At 35.7% G+C, this 24,478-nt stretch overlaps 1 protein-coding gene across 2 annotated transcripts in view; it reads left to right on the top strand.

Moving 5' to 3' along the window:
- Positions 1 to 699: 699 nt before the first annotated feature.
- The window catches only part of GLRB (glycine receptor beta), a 50,137-nt gene continuing 26,358 nt past the window's right edge, over positions 700 to 24,478 (top strand). For both annotated transcript variants that reach the window (XM_057375826.1, XM_057375818.1), the window contains exons 1-4: positions 700 to 845; positions 12,156 to 12,262; positions 14,807 to 14,874; positions 21,359 to 21,588. In XM_057375826.1, the coding sequence (XP_057231809.1) occupies positions 724 to 845; positions 12,156 to 12,262; positions 14,807 to 14,874; positions 21,359 to 21,588 (527 nt within the window). In that variant the 5' untranslated portion in view covers positions 700 to 723. The remainder of the gene's footprint in view (positions 846 to 12,155; positions 12,263 to 14,806; positions 14,875 to 21,358; positions 21,589 to 24,478) is intronic.

The raw sequence follows: 24,478 nt of genomic DNA, 5'->3' as shown, positions 1-24,478 counted from the left end.
CTGTGGCCAGGGGCAGGTGGGGCTGGCTGTGACCAAACATTAATACAGCTCGTGGCATTTGCGGCCTTTTGCCCCAAAGAAGTTAAAATATTAAACTGAGCACAATTTAATAAAGCACGGTATTGCAGGTTGTGTTTAGTCATCTTTGYGAGGCCCTTTCAGTGTGGGCTCTGCAGTGAGAATGCTTCATTCAAAATAGTTGTGTTAGAATTCTGTGCATAAAATGTTTGTAACCCCTTCTCACAACCAGCATTGAAATTATTGCTATTTTATATGTGCAAGGTCATAGACGGCTTGCAGTTCTTTGCCTTGCTACAAGACTGGTTGACATTGTATTTAATGCAGTTGATATATGACATTTCTGGTGAGGAATCCTGTTTCCAAGCTTCTGAGTATTTTGGGTTAGGTATTCTTTGAAGGACATCATATCTCTTAAACTCGCTGGAGCAAACTTGCATTTAAATCTGTTCCTCACTGTCAGTTTCAACTTTAGGAAGCTACTGGACTTTCTGGAAATTGCCTAAGTCAGTTTCATGTCAGGGATACACCTGAACAGACTCTCTCTCCCAAAGCAACTAGGAACAACAACCCAACCCCCATGAAAAATTTCTTTACTTTTTGAGGGTATGTGTTTCCTTTTGCCATTATCTAGCCCTACTAATATAAACCTCTTTCTTTTGTTTTGCTACAGACTCAAGATTTCTCTGAAGCATAATCTTCAAGATGAAGTTCTTACTAGCAATTTTATTTTTCATCTCATTCTTCTTATGGGTTGAAGAAGTCTATTCCAAAGAGAAGTCTTCAAAGAAAGGAAAGGGGAAAAAGAAGCAGTATCTATGTCCATCGTATGTTCCTGCTTTCTTTTATGATTTTGTATGATGCTAATCCTGTTTTTAAGAGTGGAAATTATGTGGCARTTGAAGTAGAAGGTGATGCTTTCTGCTGAAAGAATGATGTCTGTGGTAGGAATGGCTTTCACCAGCATCATAGCTAAATTCTGTCAATGCACCAAGTCTTCTGTTTTAGTGAAAGGAAAAATCTAAGCCATAGTGAATCATTCCTTTCCTTGTGGTGGAATTCAGCCCAGTGCCTTGCTGTTTATGGGGACACAATAGCATGGTTCCCTGGTGCTGTGCTGTTTAGCATTATGTTGCAGGTGTATTGAGGAAAGCCAGTAGGGTACAAAAATGTCATGCTGAARTACATCTACTGGTTAGCTAGTTCTGTAAGAGAAGGCTTGTCCTACGCATGTTCTTGTTTCATGTTGAATAGAACTATGGTCTTCACCATCTTTCATCAATTCTTTACARTTCTATGACTTTTGTGGAGGAAGATTGAATGTTGCTATATAGCATGCCCCTATGGAATAGTCTTCCTCTGAAAATATAGAAATTAAAATCTGTGATTTCCCAKTTGAATAGAGGATGTGTTCTGGATCCCTATATTTACTTGATGTTAAAAATATTTCCTCTTTCCAATGCCAACCACATTTTAGGTTGTGGTCCTTAGGACAATGTRAAAGTTTTATTTGTGAGTAATGTTTTTAGCATTTTCTTGGCCAGCCATACTCATTTTTTAATGTTATGTCATAAATATCTGAAGAAAAGATTGATAGAGCATGATAAGTTGCCGGTAAGGGTAGAAAAGCATTGTGCCTGAAATAATAAAATTGTCTAGACAAATTTAAAAYGTATTTCTTCTGTGACCATATAAGAAGAGGTACAGAACGTTAGACTGGCTATTTAGCTTTAATCAACTTTTTTCAAAAAAAAAAAAAAAAAAAAAAAAAAAAAAAAAGAAGTGGAATAATCAGACAGAAGCATTGTTCAAGTAATACTTTTTAAAATTTCCACTATTTTCAAATATTGACAGTGATGCTTATTTGTAACCCGTGCTTCCTATTTTTTAATATCAAAGCTAAGTATTTGTCGTTGGATTTGGATACATTAAGATATGTCTCAAATGTGATCATGACTGATCTGAAGTGATTCCTACCTCTTCTTTCCCTTTTTAAGTTCTGAGTAGGGCTTTTTCATTGATCCAATGTGAGGGTTTATAGCAAGGAGAGAAATGTCAGGGTTCCCAGGGCAGGCATCAGAACAGAAGCCCTTGGAAAGGGAGTTAGGCAGCTGGGAACTGACTCCTGCTCTTCTATGGTCTTGTTTAAGTGCCAGTATTTTCCCCTGTTATTGACTTAGTAGAATTCAAAACAGCAGTATGATTTGATCTTAGTAAGTGAGTGGGTTTTTCTTGTTTGCTTTTATTTTAAGCCCTGTRTTTCTCAGTACCATTAAATGTGATGTAATTTGTGCATTGAATACATGCTATCATTTTCAAAGTGATACTTTTCCAGTCGAACCTGTCTGCAAAAWTCCTGGTGGAATCCAGTACTTGTCTGATGTTCCATTGTGCAGTGTTGCCAGCTAGAATTGCTRTAGCAATGAGTCCTGTTCGATTTCCTGAATAATGACCAAGTTGTCAATATCTTACTTGGCTAAAGTTCACAGCTTGAGAGACAACCACTTGTAATAGTGGGGTTGCTGTTTCTGTGGCTGGCATCTAGAAGACCTCTCACGTGAATGAGCAATGAARGTCAGCTCTGTCTGGCAGAGAAATTACCTAATGCTCTCTTAACTCAGGCTGCTGCWGGCAAACTTTCAATCATCAGCATTTCTTAAATGATCTTTCACAAAACTTCTTGATTTGGTGACACTGTGTTATAAAAGAGGTTGCCTACTAGCAATAATTTTTCCTTTGTGAAAACAGAAAAAAATCTTTCCTTAGAATCAAACCAGGACACAATGCATTGGAGTGGGACTTAAGTGACACTGTAAGGGTTGACTGAAACTACTCAAGGAAGTGTCTAAATGAAAGTAAAGCATAAAAAATATTTAGGAGAATATATTTTGTGGTTTTTAACCAAAAGAAATAGGATTTTGCATAGTTTATAAAATTCAGTRGTAAAAATTCCTAGTGAAAAGATACATTTATAAGTTAAACCCTTAATCCACCTTTAATTTGCGTGATTACTGGCACAATACATTTTAAACCTTAATTGTRACAAATTGCTACTTTTTATTTCCTTGCAACATGTGAAAAGCTAAATTTTACCTCTCCAAGAGAAAAAAAAGCCCACTTCATTAGTAGCTGTATACAGGACAGTCTTCTCTTGCAAACTTTATAATGAAATTCAAATCTATGCAAATAATTATCCAGGAAAGATTTATGCTGAATCTGATATTACTGCCTGAGTTCCTTAATTTGATGTTAAGAAATGGATGGCTGTAAGACTGGTTTGGGACTTTGGCAAGAATTTGTTTGTATAAAAACTAAGCATACCTGAACTTCTCATTTTATAGCTTTCCAGAATWTAAGCCTTTTTCCAAATGTGCCCCTCTGGCACATTAACTACTATTAGGATAAGATGAAAATAAGATTATTAGAAACCTCTTTAAAAGTTCATTATTGTCTCATAAACAGATATTTGCTTCCTTAAATTAGAAAAATTCGATTTTGTATCTTAGAGCAAACCTTTTTACTTGTGATTATTTGTGATGCTGTACTTCTCAGTGCATTGTGTGATAGTGGCTTATTTCCCATATTATTTTCATTTACTCCTGAAACTGTTTTTACCATCTTTTTTATTGAAGGGTTTCTTGAAGCTGATGCTTAATCATTTGTTTCTTACTTTGATTTAATGCTTCCTCAGAACAGATGTAAGACTTCACATCTTACATTTAGATCATTTTCCTTCTTACCTCAGGCTTTCCAGATGACACATAGAGTAATTATGCTTCTGTCTGCTTCCTGAATCTTCATTGATTAACAAAGAAATCGACATATTGGGCCTAAAATGTTGTAATAGAGAGTTTTTMATCATAAATCTGAGAAACTGGCTTCCACAGTTGCCTAGTGCAATGAAATACAAAACTTTAACAGCAAAACTTTTGCCTTTTGTTTCTGTGGAAAATCTTTAAAAAAAAACAATGAGGCCCACTCTCTCAAGAAAAAAAATTGTGTATTACACTCTTCTGGTTACAAAGCTTATTTTGAGATTTCATATACTTAATACCAACGACTTTGATATAGCTACAGAGGGATTAAGTCACTTGATCTCTTTCCTGCTCACAGACTACCCATACTTGCATGACCTTTGTTACTTAGTTCTYACTAACTTCTTCATAATTCCTCATAATACCTGCTTCTTTTAAACATGTGGGACAGTCAGYGGTGACTTAGAGCATTGCTGGAAAATGTTTTTTGTTTTGTTAYACCATAATAAATAATTCTGTTATTTTATGATGTTTGAGCTGCTGCTGTTATATCCACAGTCCTTAATAGCCTAGAAGGTCTCTACTCAAAACTGCTTGCAAAATCTCTGGACAAARGAAATTATAAGGAAAGGGAAGTTTGGTTATTACAGTGTAAGAGAAGGCATAGAGAAGTAAGAGTGTCCCCTGGCAGCTAATAAAACCAGTAATGACTGTGGTTACAGCTATCCCTGTTAATTATAGTTTTAGGATGACTCAGCTCTTCACTCGCATAGTGTTCACTTCTGAGTGTCTTTCAGTGTCCCTGGTACCRCGGCAATGCTGAGGGCATAACTTCAGTCACTAAATCACATTCTTTTGTCTGGGTATCAAGACTGCTTTTACAACAGCATCCCTCTTCACCTTAATGCATTTGTCCACACGGAGATTTATATCCATATAGAAGGTTAACTAAATACTGTGTAATATCTATAGAGACCTTTTTTACCCATGAAGCCAAAGTACAAATCATATTTGGCTTGTATTCAATAAAGCATATCAGCTACTTCAGAAACTGTGAAATGGCCCTCTAAGCCCTCCAGAAAACATGGCTTGTGCCATCTGCCGGGGCAGAAGCTTAGAAAGGTCACAGATGCGAAGGTTCAATAAACAGCTTCTTTTAAAAAACAACAACAAAAGACAGTTGAACTAGGGAAAAAAGCCTTTGATGTGTTTAAAGTGTAGAGTTGGATGCAAGTCTGTCCTATAATTTCTCTTGGTTAACTTTAAGCTTCTGACATGCTCTTCCTATTAAGACTGAAGCGGAAGTTCAAAATACATTTTATACCTTGGGTTCTCTTCATTTCTCTACGGACTAGAACTTTTTTTTATCAAGTGTTTGGGTATACATCGCCTCTCTGTCTGTTGTATGTGATCAACCCCAAAATGTAAATGGTGGCAAAGTAGAATCACATTTGTCTTTATTCCCATCACCTAGAAGGCACTGCTGATAGTCTCTGAACATTTTTGTTTGTAGGTGAGGTGGAAGGGTTGATACAGTTTTTGGGAGGAGGTGGTGTGAAGTTGAATGCAAAGCCTGAATTTGGTTGTGGAGGAAGATACATCTGACAGTCATTTGAATGATAAGTACTTTGCAGAGCACAGGTCTTGTTCCTATAAAAATTCTTCTGCCCTGTAGTAACAGCAGTCGGTCAATGCTTTTATTATTCTGTATCACGTAACTCTCATGGAAAGCTRTGATCCCAGACAGATAGGGCCACATTCCAGAAGATTTGCAAATTTGTTTTCAAGGTGGTTAAATGTAGTGGGCAGTRAAAGATAAAGCTATATAAGCAAAACCTGAGCTGTCTTGTAAAACAGTAATTAAGCATGATAGACTGGTTCTCGTTCAGTGACTTTCCCTCTCAGTGAGCAGGGTTTGCTCCATTCTCAGCACCAGAGTGATGAGACACTGTAATTGTGTGGAAAAGTTGCAGACATTGTATTTCATATATCACCCCCATACTGAGAAAAAGCTTTGATCTGTGAGTTAAACAGCACCACCTTTACCTAAGCCCAGGGAAAACCATAGGTCTAAATACTGTTGTCAAGACTAATTCTGTAGAATGTATCTCAGCTTATACTTTCCTCTTATATTGCTGCCTATATCACCTTGGAGGTGGTTAGATTTTACCAAGATCTTTYTATTGTCTCCATACTTACAGCATCTGGGAAAGAGAATATTGGGACAAGGAACTGATGTGGATAAATTACTTTTTAAATGTCTGTAGTTTTGCTTAAACATTTGGATGCTGATCATGTTTTACATCTGTGTGCTCTATCAGGACACAACAGGACACCCGTTATGGATAAGGATCAAGGTGGTGACTTCGGTGGGCTGCAGAGATGCCTAATCTGGGAGCTGTGAGCAGTACTGGTTCAGGCTGGGGGAAATACCATGCTAACCTGGTTCTGTTGGTTTGGGGGCTGTCAGCTCTGCGGCAGGCAGATTAACCAGTTTGCTTTTCTCAAATTAAGTGAATAATAAGGCRCTTCAGATTACCATATAAACAGTGTTTAAGGTGTCTAATCGGGCAATGCTGAATGTGAAATTAAAGCTGGATTTAAGAGGTTTCTCTAGACAAGGACKGAAGTAGTGACAGTAACAGCTATTGGCACTACCCTACTGCAGGAAGGTTGTGTGCATGTCCACATTAAGAGGCTATTCTCTTTGGTCTATCTACAGCATGAGATGAACAATTAGCTGTTTCACCCCCTCAACTCACAGTTCACAATTCAGGGTGCCTAATCTGGGTTTCTGTTTCAAAATTTACAATGAAGGRGCCTTTCTCTTTGTTTACCTCCAAATTTAGGTACTGAAGCTCCATATCTAATTTTAGGTGTTTAGCTGTCAACTGCATTCATGAAGACATGTAAACAGTGACTCAGAGTTCCATAGTTCTAATGTAATTAGTGATACCACTTTTCATTGGAGTAATTGTAATTTATCGTCCTAAGAATAGACATGTCACCTTGCACAGTTTAAAAATGTAGCTATTAAACATACTAGAGATCAGAGAGATGACTCAGAACAGTTATATACTATGTCATTGATATGTATTAACCTATTTTATGCTGAGAGTTATTGCACTCAGAAAATCAAATACCTGCAAATCAGAACACTGATACTTTATATCARGAAAATTGCACTTTAAATATATGGTGAGATAATAGCTATTATGTTTCCCAAAACTTATTGTTACTATTTTCAGATATACACAGCCATGTTATATGACTAAAATGTCAGTTTCTATCACATAGATTAAATAAACTGCACTGAAATATGTTGTTTCAACATCATATAGAAAGTTTCACTGCAGATAACTGAACAGTGTGAGTTGGAATACATMTTTTTACCTGTCAGTAATCTAGAACCATGAAAAACGTTTTCATTCTTGCTTGTGTAGAATATTGTTTATATTCTTTCCTCCTGTAACACTGCATGTGGTAAGGACTTCTTTTAACTTCAGTGAGCTCTGAGAGAAGAAATGTCATGATGACCTATAGAGATATAATGTTTTCTGACAAATTTGCCTAACACAAATGTAAGAAGCTATATAAATTTCAAACCAAGTGTAATACATGCTTCCTTTTGTCATGCATATTTGTGTATCTGAATTTATGGATTTTGATTAGTGAAGTATAAAAATAATTACCTGTTGCCATCAATTGAAAATGTTGATCATGATCTTCAAAGGCAGTGATAAAATGTTTAGAGCTTCAGTGGAAGAGAAGATGGACACCTTACTGCATATCCTGTGAAATACAGTATGTAAAATAATTCTTTGATTCCTCAGTGATACCAAATGTAACCTCTAAAAGACCAGACATTTCACACAGAGATGTTATACCTAAAGACTAATTGTACTTYGTTTTCCTTCTGGATTTTGAGGATGCTGTTTGTAGAATTAAGAATACTTTTGTGTATACAAGAATGCTGCTTGTTTTCCCTTTTATTTATTCAGAGAAAAGAATATCATACTTTGGGTTTGCATATTTTGTATGTTGCTTGTGTGTGAGGTTTTTAATTGTTACTTAGGTAAAATTTTTGGTAGGGCAAGTTCTTTTCAATCGCTTTTAATTTTTTTCRATGGCAACTGTGAGACTTCTGTTGCCTTTTCCTTTGGCATTCACCATATCTTGTTTAGAACTCATCAATTACTGCAAAGAGTGCTTCATGCCATTTGTTAATGCTTGTCTATCAGCTTCACATGCATTCAACACAAGTTGGAATAAATGCATTTAAGTTAAAATGCTTGCTGCAACTGGTGGAAATCTAAGTTACCAGCTTTTTACAAGTGGGAAAATTGTAGGTTGAACTAGAAAAAGTGGTAAGTAAGTAACCGGTTGTTTGAGTGTTGTTGTATGGGAGTCGGCTTTCAGCACGTTGGAGTAACGATTCTTCTAGGAAGGCAGATCTCAGTGCTCAAATCCTTTTTCTCTGTTGTAATATAGAAATATGTCTATCGTTAATTCATTCCATAATGGCCAGTTAAGCAAGGGTATTTGTGACTCTGCGTAAATATCTTACCTTAATAGTCCCAGCTTCTTTATCCAGGCACCTAGCACATCACATTCACTGTTTCATTAAGTCTTTTGGCTCATCTGTTGCTCTGAAAGTGTTTAGTCGCCCCAAGGAATACATCTGACATATTGATTTCCAGGTGAAATTTAGGCATTTTGGTCAGCAAGGCTCTCAGAAGGAAATCCAGTCATTATGATGAAGTTTTGTTGCATGCTATTGAATGATGGTAGTTTAATGACAGCATGCTGTAAAAGAGCCACAGTGAAAATATGACTGWTTCGCAGCAGAGCTTTTTTTTATTCCAGTGGCTATTTCAACCACTTCATTCAAAGTAGCAGTTACTGAATCTCAAGGCTTCTCCTGCTAACTCAAAACGGCCAATGCCAYTGTACTTTACTTAGTTTCTAGATAAGCAAGGACGAATGCACTTGCACACTTGTATAAGTTCAAAATACAACCCAAGAACTTGTGGAAGATGTGACTGTGGTGTTTTTTACTGGCAAGCTACGCCACCATTGTTCTTCCCATCACTGTCTTCCCAATAAATCTCGTTTACCCAGTTTTTGGATGGCTTGTGAACAAASGGCCTGAACAGATATTTGTATTAATATACTTCTGCAATGCAGCTCAGATCTCCCAAAATCATCACTTTATTCCTCTTACTTGAAGAGACAAATAATCCTGTCGGTAGTATTTGGCTTTCTTTTSCTTTTGTTGTTCTCTCATTTAATTTCTCAAACCTTTTTCCTTTTTTTCCTTTTGCTTTTTATGAGCATCTGTATTTAATTTATGTGTCCATGTTATCCTGTGTGATTCAGATTATTGTTTTCACTATTTAATGAACTGCTTTGTATAACCCATAACAAAAATAATAATAAAAAAAGTATTTAAGTTTGTTCATTAGTTGTTGCTTGGATTTGTTTTCATATTTCATTATCCYGGTCGTACATAATTTAGAAAGAARTCTTATTGTCAGTATTAAGGAGATTCTTTTATAAATGCAGATTTTGTAGTCATCTGATGTGGATGTTTTAGATGTTAGTATGTGTGACTTGCAAGAAAGCAGTGCCATGAACCTTTCTGTATCAGATAAAATGCAGCATACAGAGTGTTTGCCTGACTTTTTAATAGATAAATTAACATTCTTTTCTGAATTGCTCTTTCTAGAAAATGGAAAATAATCTTAACCTTACGTTTGCCTTTTGTTCAACTAATGGTGACAGCAAAAAAAAGCATACAAAGCTGATTTATGATAATTCTGTAGCAACCTCTTCATTGGTAAAAGTCATCACTGAAAACTGAACACATCTCAAAATTACAGAATTGGAATAGAATAGAATAGAATAGAATAGAATAGAATAGAATAGAATAGAATAGAATAGAATAGAATAGAATAGAATAGAATAGAATAGAATGGAGCATTTCAGCTGAAAGGGACCTGCACTGATCATCTAGTCTGTCTACTAGACTGAACAAGGAAATAAATTAACTCTTTTGCATAATGATCCAATTCTAAGTCAAATATAAAATCATATAAGCCCTGGGAGGATTGTTTGAAARTGAATTTATCAGTTATTCAAAGGAGTTAGAAAACATACTGCTTTTTAAATTCTCTAATATTAAATTAACAGAGGCTTATTGCATACAGAATATACAGTTCTGTATACATAACAGGAAGTCAATGTATGTTGCTAAAAGTAAACACTTCCTGGTTTTATTTGAAGATCAGTTATCTCTGGATAAGTTCTGCTGGAGCATTTAGTTCACCTGTGTGGTTGTTACAGATCAGAGGGTTTAGTGTGTTTAGTGCAAGAAATGGGTGGSACATTATGTACAGCAGCCACTTAATGCTGTTCCACGATTCTTTTCCTGTGTGTTACAGTTTAAACTATCCTCTTGCATACATTCTTCTTGGTAGTTACATCTCAATGCAGTCTTTGGAATGCATACTTATCCTGTTAATTACTGTTGAGTAGTCCAAAATTCCAAAGAGGATTGAATGCCACATTATTGCCATAATTTTTTCCTCGTTTATCATATCAGGCAAATACAAGAAAATAGCTAAGCAGATATGTAGCTTTRGGTTTCAGAAATATCCTGAATACAAAATAGAAAACACAAATCTGATTTTTTTTTTCCTGAGCAATAAAATCCTCAGAGAGTATCAAGGAGACTATGATATAATAAAATGCAGTTATGTTATCATAAGTGGTTGACATGTTTTTAGTAATAGGGAACTTCTTTATAGTTTTATTTATAAATATTTTAGCTGTTAAATTCTAGCTGAGGCGATTAAATCTCATTGGGAAGGCATAGTGAGTGCTACCAAGTCAGCAAGATCTGATTGCTCCTGTTTGCCTTATCGYTTGAGTTAGACCAGTTGTTTTTAAAGGTGAGGTTATTCATAAATTATAGAGGTGAGGTTATTCAAGGGCTAGGATACAGTCTTATCTCCAGTTTTTAGTCAAAGAATGATGTCATGCAATGCTGACAGTTGTTTATTAATTAATTATTTCCCAGTAATCAATAAGAAAAATGCTGAACGGGAGCTAAATCAAGAGGCCTAATTGATTCATGCTTTTTTTTATATACTGATCAAAAGCCTTCTGTAGAGTTAATGTTTTCTTCAATAAATGTTTGAATAAGGCAGAAATCCCAGAGGACATGAAGCAAACTGAACAATGAGAAGAAAAAGAGCAATGAACTGAGATGCTATAAAGAATAACCTGTAGATCTGTCAAACTGACATTGGTATGGGAGAGAATAATAATAAARAAAAGAAATTACAGGGTGAAGGAGGCAACTGCAGCTGATGCTGATTATGGAAAACATTTAGGAAATAAACTTGATCATTGTTTAAAATACAGCCATACCTTTGTTTGCAAGAGGTGATAGCGTTGATACATATGACTTACACCTCTGTAGGTGCTTGAGTTATTTTTRCATAGCATCCTGGTTAGTGAATTATAATGACAAAGTGGAGTAGTCATACAAGGGATGGAAAAGTGATTATGAGACAGAATTCAAAACTGGAAACAGTCATTGAAGAGGTTCTGGAAACAACATACAAATTCATTTGCWTGACATTATCAGCCTGCTTGGTGTTTAAAATACCTGGGGAGGGGACCGACTCACGCACACTGCTCTTTATTACACTCAATTTCATGTACCCTTGTAGCTATATTTACCTGTCACAGGTTCTTTTTGATTGTAGCCATGATTTTCATTTAACATCCAGCACAATAATGGCAAGGTAATGAAGATGTTTAAATTCCCTCTGCTTAACCAGAGGAGAGTCCAAGGCCTTGTTTTCTGTAGCAAAGCTTTTATTAGCACTTGACAATGAGATTATGCAATCCTCCAGCTCTGGGTGGAATGGCTGGCGCTGGCATGCGAGAGCAGGAGACTGCCAAAAGCCTCTGCATGGTTTGGCACCTACAAAGTGGCTGTCAATTTACTAAGGTTCCTAATCTGACAGTCACTAAAAATAGTTCAGGTGTCTGCTTTCTACTGATGAGGAAATCATGTCCCTCCGGATATTTGTGTTAGGAGGGAAGGGAACAGTTAGTGAATTGCAGTTTATTTGTTTCCAAGTTTACAATTAAGAGTATGTCAGAGAGCATTTGTGTTTATTACACAAAGAGGTTTTTGAAAAATGCTGAAACATCTCAAGGAAAGGAAGACTATACAGTATGGCACCTGAAAACAATGAACATATTTTGCTTGTTAAATGGCATTTATGGCATTACTTTAAAATTAATTCAGTTTTAGCACACAGTTGTTTCTGATTTGATAGTGACTAATGAACTTTTTTCTTACAGGCAGCAATCAGCTGAAGACCTTGCAAGAGTACCTGCTAATTCTACCAGCAACATCTTGAATAGGCTATTGCTCAGCTATGATCCCAGGATAAGGCCTAATTTCAAAGGTTTGTCAGATATTTCAGCCTTTTTTTTAGTCTTTGGATTTTAACTTTTGCTCTTTTCACACAGAGAAAATTTATGTAGAGTTAATATTCACAAGCCAAATTTCTGTTRAGGGTTTATTAAAATGAAAACTTCCCTAGATAGTGTGAAACTGCTGAAGATATTTATCTTTCTGAGCTGAAAGATAATATRTTAGGATTTCATTATCATAATAGAATGTGATGTCTTATTACTATTTGGCTTATTTTATTAAAGACTTTTTAAMAGTAGAAATAGAATTCATAAAACAAGTTTTTAAAATATCTTTTTATCCCTATATTTAGTTAGACTCTGCTTTACAGTATTTTAAACCACCAAATTTCTCTATAGATATCCTTTAAGATGACTATAAAAAGTTATGATCACCAGTATCACTGTTAGGAAACTATAGTATTAAATCCTTTATTAGTTATACAGCTTACATACTTTGGGAATTCAAATAGGTAGTGCMTTTAAACATTTGCTGCCTTTAAAACATCCCGCTGGTAGTCAGATATTGCAGGATTCTTCCATGCAGGCAAGTGTGAATCCTTGAATGAGCAAAAGAGGCTGGAGTACATACTCTCTGCAAAATGTCTAATAACTTACACAGCTGTAAGTTAGGCTTTCCAGGAATTAGATTATTTACCTTCTGAAAAAAGACATAGACTATTTAACTGCRTGGGCAATGCAGTTTACATAAAACAGTCCTTTAATTTTAAAACTCCCCACATAATTATATGTGCATTAAGACATATTTTAACATGAATATCACTAGTATGAAAAATTTGGAAGTCTTTAATTTTTATTGTACTTCTGAAAATGCTATTTTCTATAATAGATATTCTATTTAACTGTTTTATAAATGTATTAAACTCGTTCTCAGCAAGCAAACTGCTTCTTTCTTATTCTCTGTAAAACCATATTTATATGTTTTCAGCATTGAGCCTTGTCACAAAGAATAAATGTCCAGCCTCTTCTCTACCTGTTCTTCAGCATAATCAGCTTGTAATCATAAAGCATGTTGCAGATTTCTTTATATTTTTGATAACCCTTCTGGCTGTCTGGTAAGAATCAAGACGGAAAGAAAAGGGAGGACATGTAATGTTAACTCAGAGGGAGGTGGAAGAAAAAGAACATTTTCTGACAACTGGTTTGCCCATGTTAAAATGTTCCTCACACRTGAGTGATTTTCTTGGATGGCAATTCCTATTCAAATCTGGGAGTGAGTACACTCTTGGCTACTAGTGATGTGATGGGTGCTCTGTCACATGAATCAGGCATTCAAAGAAGTATTATGCTTATTGCATAACCAAAGCATCACACTTAAGTAGTCTGATTAAAAAAATTCCAAAGCCAAAACCAAACCAAGTAAACAGATTTGCCTGGAAAATGTGAAATTTTGTCCTCATAAAGAAGAAGAGAATGAGTTTGAATTTATGTATTAAATGTACATAAAAATATTTTATGCAGACAAACGCACTGTTAGAAGAGGCATATATTACTTTGTACTGTATTTACTTAGTCTATCAAAACAGTCTTGATATATTCTTATATCTCTTTTGTTGCTGAAAGTAGGAAGAAACCCATGGAGTGTTTGTAACATTGTAAATGAGACCAGATACCTGCATCTAGTGGACATCCTGACACTGACACCATAGAGATACTAAATAAAACTAGTGGTCCATAATCAGTTCTCTCAACTATCAGGCCACTTCTCCTTGCTCTGTGATAACTCTCTGTTAACACCAGATTAAATGACTGCCAATCAATTCCCACAGGGTGACAGAGGGCAGATGTAGCAGCTGTCATATCATCCCTCTTCAACTACAGGAATCCTGGCTGTGGAAAAGTGAAAAAAAATGCAGGCCATCTTAATATCTTCACARCTGCTGACTTCTAGAAATTTTTCTTGGCAAATTGATAACCATTTTTAAAGGAACAGCTTTCCAACTCCTTTAAACCAAGGGTACATACCTGTRAAAGATGCATGTAGTAATTGTTACCTGCCTGTATTCATACTTTGCAGTTATGTACATGACTTACACAGAGGTAGCATCTTAAAATGTAAGGAAATATTTCTCATCATAAATCATAAACAGGTWATTTGGGATGATAGATTGTCATTATGACAGTTAAGAGTGTCTGCTGCTAGAAATGTCAATTGCCTCTATCCATTACACTGTGTGCAAGAGTAACACTGGCTTATGCATTCTGTCCTAACAGAAAATCATGGAATTAAAAAATTCTCATTTAGATATTTGATCAGTGGAAGTCTTTAAGATTAGCTCTCTGGACTAAGGAGTTTTATGTTTTCTGTTTTCTTATCACTAAGTTGAAAAAATGTTCAGTGATTTCTATTGACTGAAAACTGTGTGTATACTAACTTTAAAAGATGAAGTTGTATGACCCTGTAAAAAAAAGGATTTTACATTGTAATGTTGTGATACCAGTATAAAGGAACATTAAATGAAGGATAATGTACCTTTTCTGTATTGTGTAGCTCACTTGAATTATTTTTCTTAAAGGAATTCCAGTCGATGTTGCAGTTAACATCTTCATTAACAGTTTTGGGTCAATTCAAGAGACAACTATGGTAAGAAATTAAATTCATGTAGTACACAAGGAAATTTTCTTATTAAATTAAATTTCAGRTGGAGGATTATGAACTACAAAATGGAAATAATTGTTGTGGTTGCAGACACTGAGAATTAAGTTAATGGTGTTAGGGATTGACTGACTGCCCTTTATACCATAAACCTAAACTTGTTAATCTGTTTCACTCTATATGTATCCACAGGCTATTGTAGCTTTTAGAATCTTATTTACATGGAAAAATATCTTTGATTTCTAAGATGCAAGAGATAGACTAATTTCCATAAATTATTAAATTCATTGGAAGAACCCACTTGGTAGTATGAATTAAAGAATCTTCCTGACAGTTATCACATAGGTTGCTTGGTGTGTTATTCAAAAAACCACAAACCACTAGGGCTGTGTATGAGAGAAAAAGAGCAGACATGAATGAGGATGAGACTTTTGGTGTTTTGTTTTGTGTGGATCTGCGGATGGAAGTAAATCATAGAGGAATAGAAGGAGTGGTAAAGGAATAGAGTATCAATGACCATAGCCTTATTCCTGTTTATTTACTGCATGAGAAAGATAAACTGGGGAGTGAAGTTTCTAAAACTGTGTTTCCAGTTCAGCCACAAAATTTCAATATATCAATAACAGGATGAAATAATCCTCATTGCAATTTTGAGTTCTTTTGTTTCTTTGGGAAACAAAATCAATTTCCAAATATGAGTTGCTTCATCAAAGCCCTGTCTGATATTTTGGGTTTTGAAGATCATTTTTTGCAATTGTGTTTCCACTAAATACTATTAAAAATATTGCCTAAAAATGCATTTAATTATTGAAGTTGTTCTGACCTGATTGGGTTTTCTTTCTGTGTAAAAAAAGGAGAGTGCACCATGTTGTGCCAGTACATAGAAAGCCACAGCTGTGACATGCACTGAGTGGCAATTCTGAGGCATTCCCTGATCACTTTGGTGACCTGCTGCATCTAAAGCTTTGAGGCAGTTCCCAAAATCAAGTTGCTTTTTTTAATACTGTGACTAAGGCAACATTCTGACTCATAATGGCAGAGAAGCAATAAACAATACCACTAATAAGCAATAAAACACATTTTGTTGTTGTTGAAAGTGACCGCTTAAAATTCAGAACCAGCTTACATGTTACCCTAATGACATTTCAATAGGACTGAGGGCCACTCCAAGTTGAACATACAGGGTGGCTGGAACAGCTTTTGAATAGCTTGGCCAGAAATTTCTGTGAATAAAGATTTATGCTTGGTTGCAAAGGATAGTAAGTTAACTAATGGAATTAGTGGGAAATAATATGAAAGAAAAAGTTAGCCCAAAAGGCCAGGAGATTTATTTCTGAAAACAAATAGAGGACTCAAGTTTAAAGAGGGGCAGGGAGGAAGAGCAGGAAAGTAGGAGTGAGATAAGTRTCCTAAGATGTCTAGTATATTAGGCCAGATGGCCCTTTCAAGTTTCTGAAATTAATTGCATGCTTTAAAAAATGACTTTTAAAGAGGCTTTTTTACCAGATTCAAATAGTAACAAAATGTGAATGTAAGGGAAGTGCTTCCCTGCAACCCCTCCAAAAAAACAAAAAAGAAGTATGCTCTCTACAGCCATGTATGTATGCCTGTCTATGCCTTCCTGGTGCGGTCAGTCACAGATTTTCTGGGATGGGCTGTAAGATAAGTCATGCTCTGCTCCATAATTCAGAACTTTAGACACCATTCTTACTTCATTTCATGCTTTTATTTAGATTTCTAGCTGATCACCATGATAGCTAAGCATGTTTATGTGAAATTTGGATTATGAYTTGATTGCTTTAGTGTAACACAGCAAGCACTGACAAAATAAACAGTCAATCTGTTTTTTTCCATTAATTACTAGGAAAACTTTTCTGCAGTAGGCATTGGACATTCAGGAATCACATCTCTCKGGGGGATAGGTTGGTACTTGTCTTCAACTGGTCTGGGTAATATACCAGACAATAGAAATGGGTCCCTTAGGGTAGGAAAAGACTTGTGTCTGCAGAATCAAAAGAAAAATATTTCCTGGAGATGTGGTGCCAAGTCTGTAAAGGATCAGGGGGGCCTCTTGTGTTCAGGAAAGGAGACATTTGCAGAAGAACCAGAACTGCTGAAAGGCTCCTTGGTGTTGGAGAAGAGAGTGGCTGGCTACATCTCTACTGTCTCTGGTGGTGAGAATCATGAGGCATATTGATTTATAGACTGTCTCTAAAATTACCAGTTACTACTAAACTGGTTGGAGCGATATCATTACTGATAGCAAAATTTGTGAAATAATATGTTTCTAAGTATTGAGTCAATGAATTATTGTGATGATACTTTACTGTCTAGCTACTTCCAGCTGTAATAATTGAACTCACAAGTTTTTGCATAACCTGTGAGGGGGTAAAGCATCCTACTATAGCCATGCTAAAGCAATGACTCTTTTTTTTTTTTTGTGTAATGGAAGCATGGGTAAAAATAATAWTAGGGACCAGATGATTGGAAGCTAGGTTGTGGTGGAAGGCCCAACAAAAAGAAAATGTTTAGAGTGCCAATGAGCAAAGGCTTTGCTTGCTGTGCTTCTGGTCCTGTGATAATTACATTCTTAGCTACTCAGTTGCCTCATCTTCAGCAAAGAGTAGATATTACCTTCCTCTGAGTTAGAGTCCACTAAGGATTAAGAGAGAAAGGAATTTCTTTATAGAAAAGCATCGATATATTGCATTGTCTTAAAGCAAGATAGTACCCATTTTGTGAGACCTATGCCAAGAAGCCTTTATTGCTTTAATCAAGCCCTTGTGAAGAATTAGAAGGGAAAATATTTTCTCTGTATCTAGAGAGGATAGTGTTCTTGCTGTGTTGCTTAATATTGAAGAGAATTGCAATATTTCTACATGCTTATCAAGCAAGTTGCTACAAAAAACTAAGCAAAAGARCTAGTTAACTACAGAGAGAATCAGAATTTGTACAAATAAAAAGAAGAGCTAATGCCAGAACTGCTACCTTTCCAGTAAACTCCCTTTATCTTGAATTCTGAATTCTTTCTAAATCATTAGACTACTTGTCTATGATCCAGTGTTAACTCTGCTTCTGMGTTTGCACACATTTTTTCAGACTGCAGGTTTGTGGTATAGTATGATTATGTCACATTTAGAAGCTGTTTTAAACTGGATGACCAGTCAAGGGATTCCTAGGGATAGAGAATAAATACCCATAGGGCTATAATATTTTTTTCTGTGRTGATGATCTGACTCTCTGCCTACAGAATCTATATTCAAGGGTTTTGCATCGAGTGTGACCTTTCTTCACTGACTCAAACAACAAAACACCACTTCTTCCTTCTTCTTTACTTTACATCCTTTCAGAAAGGTCGTTTTAATATCCATGAATATAAGCAAAATTCATTTTCCTTATTTTAATCTTAAAAATTACGTTTTCTACTTCATTAAAAGGAAGCACTGTTATGTCGCCGTTCTTTGTATGAGTGCAGTTTATATGATAAGTATTTCATTATCTTCTATGTGCTCCATTTTGCAGAGAGATGTACAGGCTATGCTTGCTTTGTGCCCTGAGGTGGTTTTCTGGCCACATGCCCACTATTTAATAGACCTTTGAAATATTTCCTAGAGTGCCTCCTAGCCTGTCTGAAAACAACTWGCCTTCTGTTGGAGTTGCATGACAAAACAAAGCCCTGTGGAATGCTTCTGTTTCTTTCTACCTGAAAAGTCCTCCTAGCTCAAATGCTGATTAATATCTCTTCCATCCTTTTCCCCTAGTTTCAAGTTTTTTAGTTGCTATTTGACTCTTCTTTACTATAAAATACTAGCTACTCTACAATATTAAAAAAAAAATTTGTAAAATGTACAGCAGGAAGACCATGTGCTCCATGCAGACTGCTTCTTCAACCCCTATTCAGCCTAATTGTAGTGCACTTACTGAATCTTAAAATTCACTGTGCAAGTTTGAGAGGACTACTTACACACTTCTTTCAAGATATATTTATCCCAGATCATAGTCGTTAATGCTGCTAGATGCTGTAACAGCGCATGTTCTTCCAAGAAGCAGCCCTTTTGCACATTGTTGTCTGGCTAGCCACAGTTTTGTATTGTGACATCTCTGCTTCCTTCTACATTTTCYGTATTGCCTTAAGTGTGTGATAGTCTTCCTCTCCAAATATCCCTGTCAAGGTCTCTAGTTTAGACCTGAACCTCCCCAATTTAGATTAATAGGATTTTTCTTCCTTTGAGTTAAATGGGAACRGACTTAAGTTCTTAAAATGTCAAAACATCTGATTGTTTGGTGTTTAAGTTCATTTGTAATAGCGCAAGGAAGGAAATAAAATAGCATCCACCTGATCTTACTTCCAATTCTTATTTTACCAGTGCATTCTGCTTTTCATTGATGTAAGCATCTCCTTCTACTGAATGGGTAAGCTGAAGGCAAGTGTTGGACAGTGCTTATCATTTGCCTATGGCTTTGAGAAGGCATCCTATTTTGTTTAAAATTAGGGCAATGCACTTGATTATGGGGAAGTAAATTGAATTCAGTGTAAAAAATAGCGTAATGCTTGTGAGCATGAATGGTATGCAAGTATTTATCTCATATGGTTTACAGTARTGTTTTTTCACTGAGACAAGAGGTGCATATGGAATGCAGCAAGAAGCAAGTGAAGGAAATTTTCAATTATATACATATAATTGAAAAGATGCTTTCTGAGATAATGACCTGAATTCCCTCCAGTTATGAAGCTTCTCTATGAGAGCCTTCCAGTACAAATTCACTTCATATTAACTATTTTTTTTTTTTCTTCTTCATAACTTTGGCAAGACAGTATAGGTGTTTGTATAAATAAAAGTCAGACTAYGTATATTTTTTCCAAAACTGACTACCAACAAATAGCAAATACTTAGTTTTGATGCTTTGATTTTCCTGACAATGCAGTAAGGAAAAATATTATACCATATAGTGTAATAAAGAAGTACCTGGGCTAATTTGACTGGTGGACTAGATATGGGAAAGTGGGCACTGTATTTAAATTTACAGAGCAAATCAACAAAATTAATTTTTCTGAATGAGGTCTTAGCCAAGTTGACTCCTTTTGGCTCAAGTCAGCATGAGTGTCTCAATGTGACACCCTCTTTGGACTGTAAATGTATTAAGCACAGCAGATGATAATTCCCACTGTATAAACAAAAAATGTGTAGGAGTCATTGACATGTAGAATAAAAAACTTTATAAATTTAGTTTGTATGCAGAATCCATTGGCAAATCAAAAATATGCCAAGAACCTCCACTCACAGATTTCTAGTGTTTTGCTATAATTGTAGTGCAGTAGCAGTGTTTTCACTGCTCTGAAAGACACAGCCCTTATCTCAGGAGGCTTTGCACCTAATAGACAGATATGAAAAAACAAAGCACGCAATAGAAGGCAGCTAGGAAGACTGGAGATAGAAATTATCTTGCATACAGAATTTTGGTTCATTTGTTTGGGTTTGTTTATTTCAACAATAACTATTCTTTCTCTGTATGTGATCTGCCTAGTTTACATACACATCAAAAAAAGGCACTGGCTTAAGTGTAAATGTAAAAACCAGAAAGACTTAAGAGATAAGACTGAGAAATCATAGCTGACATTTGAGGTCAGATTTTTCCTTTGGATGCACACAGCTTTCACTAAGGACAGAACACGTGCAAAGTATCATTTTGCCCTGAGACACATGCTACTCCAATTCCCAAAAGCAAAATTAGGTTCTCATTGAGCATGGCTCTACTACTGTCCGTCCTTCAGCCAGAGTCCTCCTGAATCCAGAAAAATATTTCCTCTGTAAAGCCTTGATTTTGTCTCTTTGAGACTGATTCTGTTTCTCCTTTCATACCTGCTACCTCAGTATTAACGTGGCAAGCTGGCATCAGTTTTTCTTTTACTAAAATGGTTCTGGATCTCTTTTAAAAGGTCTGAGGCTGTRTGCTGGGTGTGAAGTGTAAAATCTGTTACCTACCTGGTTTGTTTTCTGCTTTTATAGTGTGATATTTTGCCATCAGCGTGTCACTTAACYAAATGGAGAATAAACTGGAATTGGCACTCAGAGGATATCCTGATGGAAGTGATATCATGCCTGCTGCCTGCAGCCATTTAGTGTAGTCAAGCTATGGCCTCTCTCTGCCCTTGCTGCATGCTTTTCTCTGTGTCTGGGTAGTGGGACTGCTACTGAGGGGATGCAAAAATGAGTCTGGGGTGGCAATTTGGTCCTTTGTTTAAGGAAAGTTGCTCTATTCAAAACATGAGTGAGGTATAATCTGTTTGTAGTAAAGTCTGTTAAACATAATGCTTCATAATGTAATTTGAATAGTGATTACTGTCTTTGTGATAGAAAAATCAGAGCATAAATTGTTTCTCTCTTCTGAGTCTGATAGAATGTTTTTATTTCTCTGCAGGGTTTTTGCTAGACTTTTGGCTAGCCTAATACTTGTTTGTTCTTCCCATCAGGATTATAGAGTCAACATCTTTCTAAGACAGAAGTGGAATGACCCCAGACTCAAACTGCCCAATGACTGGAGAGGTTCAGATACACTGACGGTGGACCCAACTATGTTTAAGTGTCTTTGGAAACCAGACTTATTCTTTGCAAATGAAAAAAATGCTAACTTCCATGATGTCACACAAGAAAATATYCTTCTTTTTATATTTCGAGATGGAGATGTCCTGGTCAGCATGAGGTATTTTATTTATATATTTCCAATATTTTTTAAGTGAATTTATGTGAAATACATATATTCTATTAGCCTTAGTTATGTAATACAATTTATGACTAATATTTAAATTTAGATGACAGTTTGTAAACAATGCTACAATAAATTATGTGTAAAGAAATCAGATGAAGGTGTTTTAAAGCATTTCAGGTACGAGAAATTTGAAGTGTATATACATTTCTATGTCACGTTAAGCTAACACACTGAACTAGGAGTATTGGAAACTACATTTAAACCCTTGCTTAGGTTCCTAGAAGCATAATGGAGTGGATAATATATCTGAAATAAAGTCTTCAGCAAAACAGCATATGTTGCACACTATTAGTTTCTACAGCAAGTAAAGTAAAAGATGATTATTTATTAAAGATGTAGGTAAAGGCAGAAATTACAAAATTTGTGAATATGTGTGTTTTGTAAGAGTACTTTGAAATAATCCRCATTAAGTTCTATGCCTTACTGGATAGAATTTTTTTTCAGAAGACCCCAAATTGCTGTTCAGTTTAATTGAAATTGGCATATCCTTTTTTGGTGGTTTGGCTTGTTTTTTCAAAGGTATACAAGATGCCACAAAAATAGTCATCCACTGAAAACAGCAAGTAAGTTGATTAAAAAGGAGGTCATAGTGAACTATGGATCTGGAGAGTTTATAGTTTGTAAAGATGAGCCTCAATTTCCTAACAGCAAGTGAATTTTCTTCTGGTGTGAGCTTTAACATATTGCTGTGATAGATGTTAAAATTRTCTGAATATACTGCAACATTATGTTTAAGAAAGAACTACTTCAGAAGCTAGGGTCACATGAGCTATTTCTTGCTGGAGTAGAAATGGATAGAAAAAAAGAAGAATATGAATGAGTTAGGGGTCTTCTTTGTCCATTTTGAAAGAGGATGAGAAAAGTMAATCTCAAGACTATTCCTGGCAGTGGCCAGAAAAGAGCCTACATTGGGCAATCAAAGCACTTCATTTGGCTTGCTCTGAAGGTCTTGGTTTTGATTTCAGCTGCTTCTGTAGCAGCTTATGAAGTGTGTAGAAATTAATATTTCAAAGTAGAAAATAACCTTCAGTTCTGAAAGAAGCTTCCCATTTGAAAAAGCAAATGTTWAATTAAACATTGAAACATTTTCCARTTTTTTTTCTGGGTYGCAGCTGTTTATAAATGAGCTCAATAGGTAAGGTTAATGATTAGTGAATACTRAGTGAATACCAATGGAAATGTTTCTGATGGAAAAATTATTCTCTGAAAACTTGCAAACAAGAAAACCAGGTTCAATACAGTTAGAAATTATTGTTGCCCTCTAAAAATATTCCATTTATTTTTAATAGCACACTATGTTCTTACATTATATGTATGCAGGTAAGAGGAATTTTTTGAGAAACTATGGTTCGGTGACATTTTTAAATGTGTTTTTAGTTTACAGAGATATTATCAAGTATAAATGAAAGACTCACCAATTATCAAAATACTTGCATGACAAAAGGTGTATGAAAAAGCTCTTACACAAATACTTAAGAWTTAGGAGACTGAATGCAGGAATAAACAGCTACTGCTCCCATCATGGGAAGTAAACAGCAGACTCCCACAAAAATAATCTCTTCTGTGTTCTGTGCTTTTCAACATAAATCATCTGAAAAACTGAATTTGCAAGTATGTTTGATGATACCTAAATATGCAGAACAATAAAGATAAGAGACAACAGTGAGAACACAAATTAATCTAATGACTAGGAAAGAAAGTATGGGATGAAATTCAATGTAAACAACTGAAAATTATGCATGATTGAAAAAAATATTTTAATTTCACATAAAACCTGATTGATTGTGAGGTGGTTATTACCATCTAAGAAAATTAGCTTTGCACAGTAATGGTTAGTTCTCTGAAAATGTCAGCTAATAGCTCAGTACAGTTTGAGAAAGTGAATTGAATTCCTGGAAGTATTAGGGATTAAAGAGAATGTCATGCCACTGCATAAATGTGTGCTATACTTGCATCTTGAATTCAAYTCTGGTCTTCCAGCTGTAGAAAGGGAGACAGGGATGGTCAAAGGTATGGAACAGCTGAGCAAAGCTGAACTTTTCACACTGGAGAAAACAGAATAATTGAGGTGGTGGCATAGAKATCTCCAAATCACAAATGGCACAGAGAGAATGGATGGACATTGATTTTTCTGCATTCCSTTACAGTAAAAGAACTATGAGACAGACTGAGGATAGATAAAAATGTGTGATTAGAGTGTGTGCAGCTTAGCTATGGAGTTCTTTGCTGCAAGATGCTGTGCATGTTAAAGTTTATGTGGTGTCAGGGTTTAACCCCAGCTGGTAACTAAGCACCACTCACTCACACCCTGCTAGCCCCAATGGGTTGGGGAGGAGAAGCAGGAAAATAAAGTCTGTAAAAGTTGTGRGTTGAGAACAGCTTAACAATTGAAGCAGAGTAAAACAAAATAAAAGTATTAATGCTAATACTAATTGTAATAAAACTGGCCAGAGGAGGGAGACATAAAACCCAAGAGAAACAAGTGATGCAGGATAAAATTGCTCACTACCTGCTGACCGATGCCCATCCCTTCCCTGCTGCCTCCCATTTCTTTGTGCACCTGCTCATTGGCAGGGTATGAGAAACTGAAAAGTCCTTGATTTAGGATAAGCACTACTGAGCAACAACCAGAAACATCAGTGTGTTATACACATTATTCTCATACTGAATCCARAACACACCACTGYGCCAGCTACTGGGAAAAAAATAACTGTCCCAGCTGAAACCAGGACACCTAGATTCCAGAAAGAAGYTGGAAGCAAAACAACTTCTTTGAGACAAAAAAAACTGTTGAGGCCCCTTAAATAGTGAAGAATCACTTATG

Source organism: Malurus melanocephalus, unplaced genomic scaffold, assembly GCF_030028575.1.
Source record: "Malurus melanocephalus ecotype Western Australia unplaced genomic scaffold, MMel_1.1 scaffold_9, whole genome shotgun sequence".
Lineage (NCBI taxonomy): Eukaryota > Metazoa > Chordata > Aves > Passeriformes > Maluridae > Malurus > Malurus melanocephalus.
This window is presented reverse-complemented; position numbering and strand designations above follow the sequence as displayed.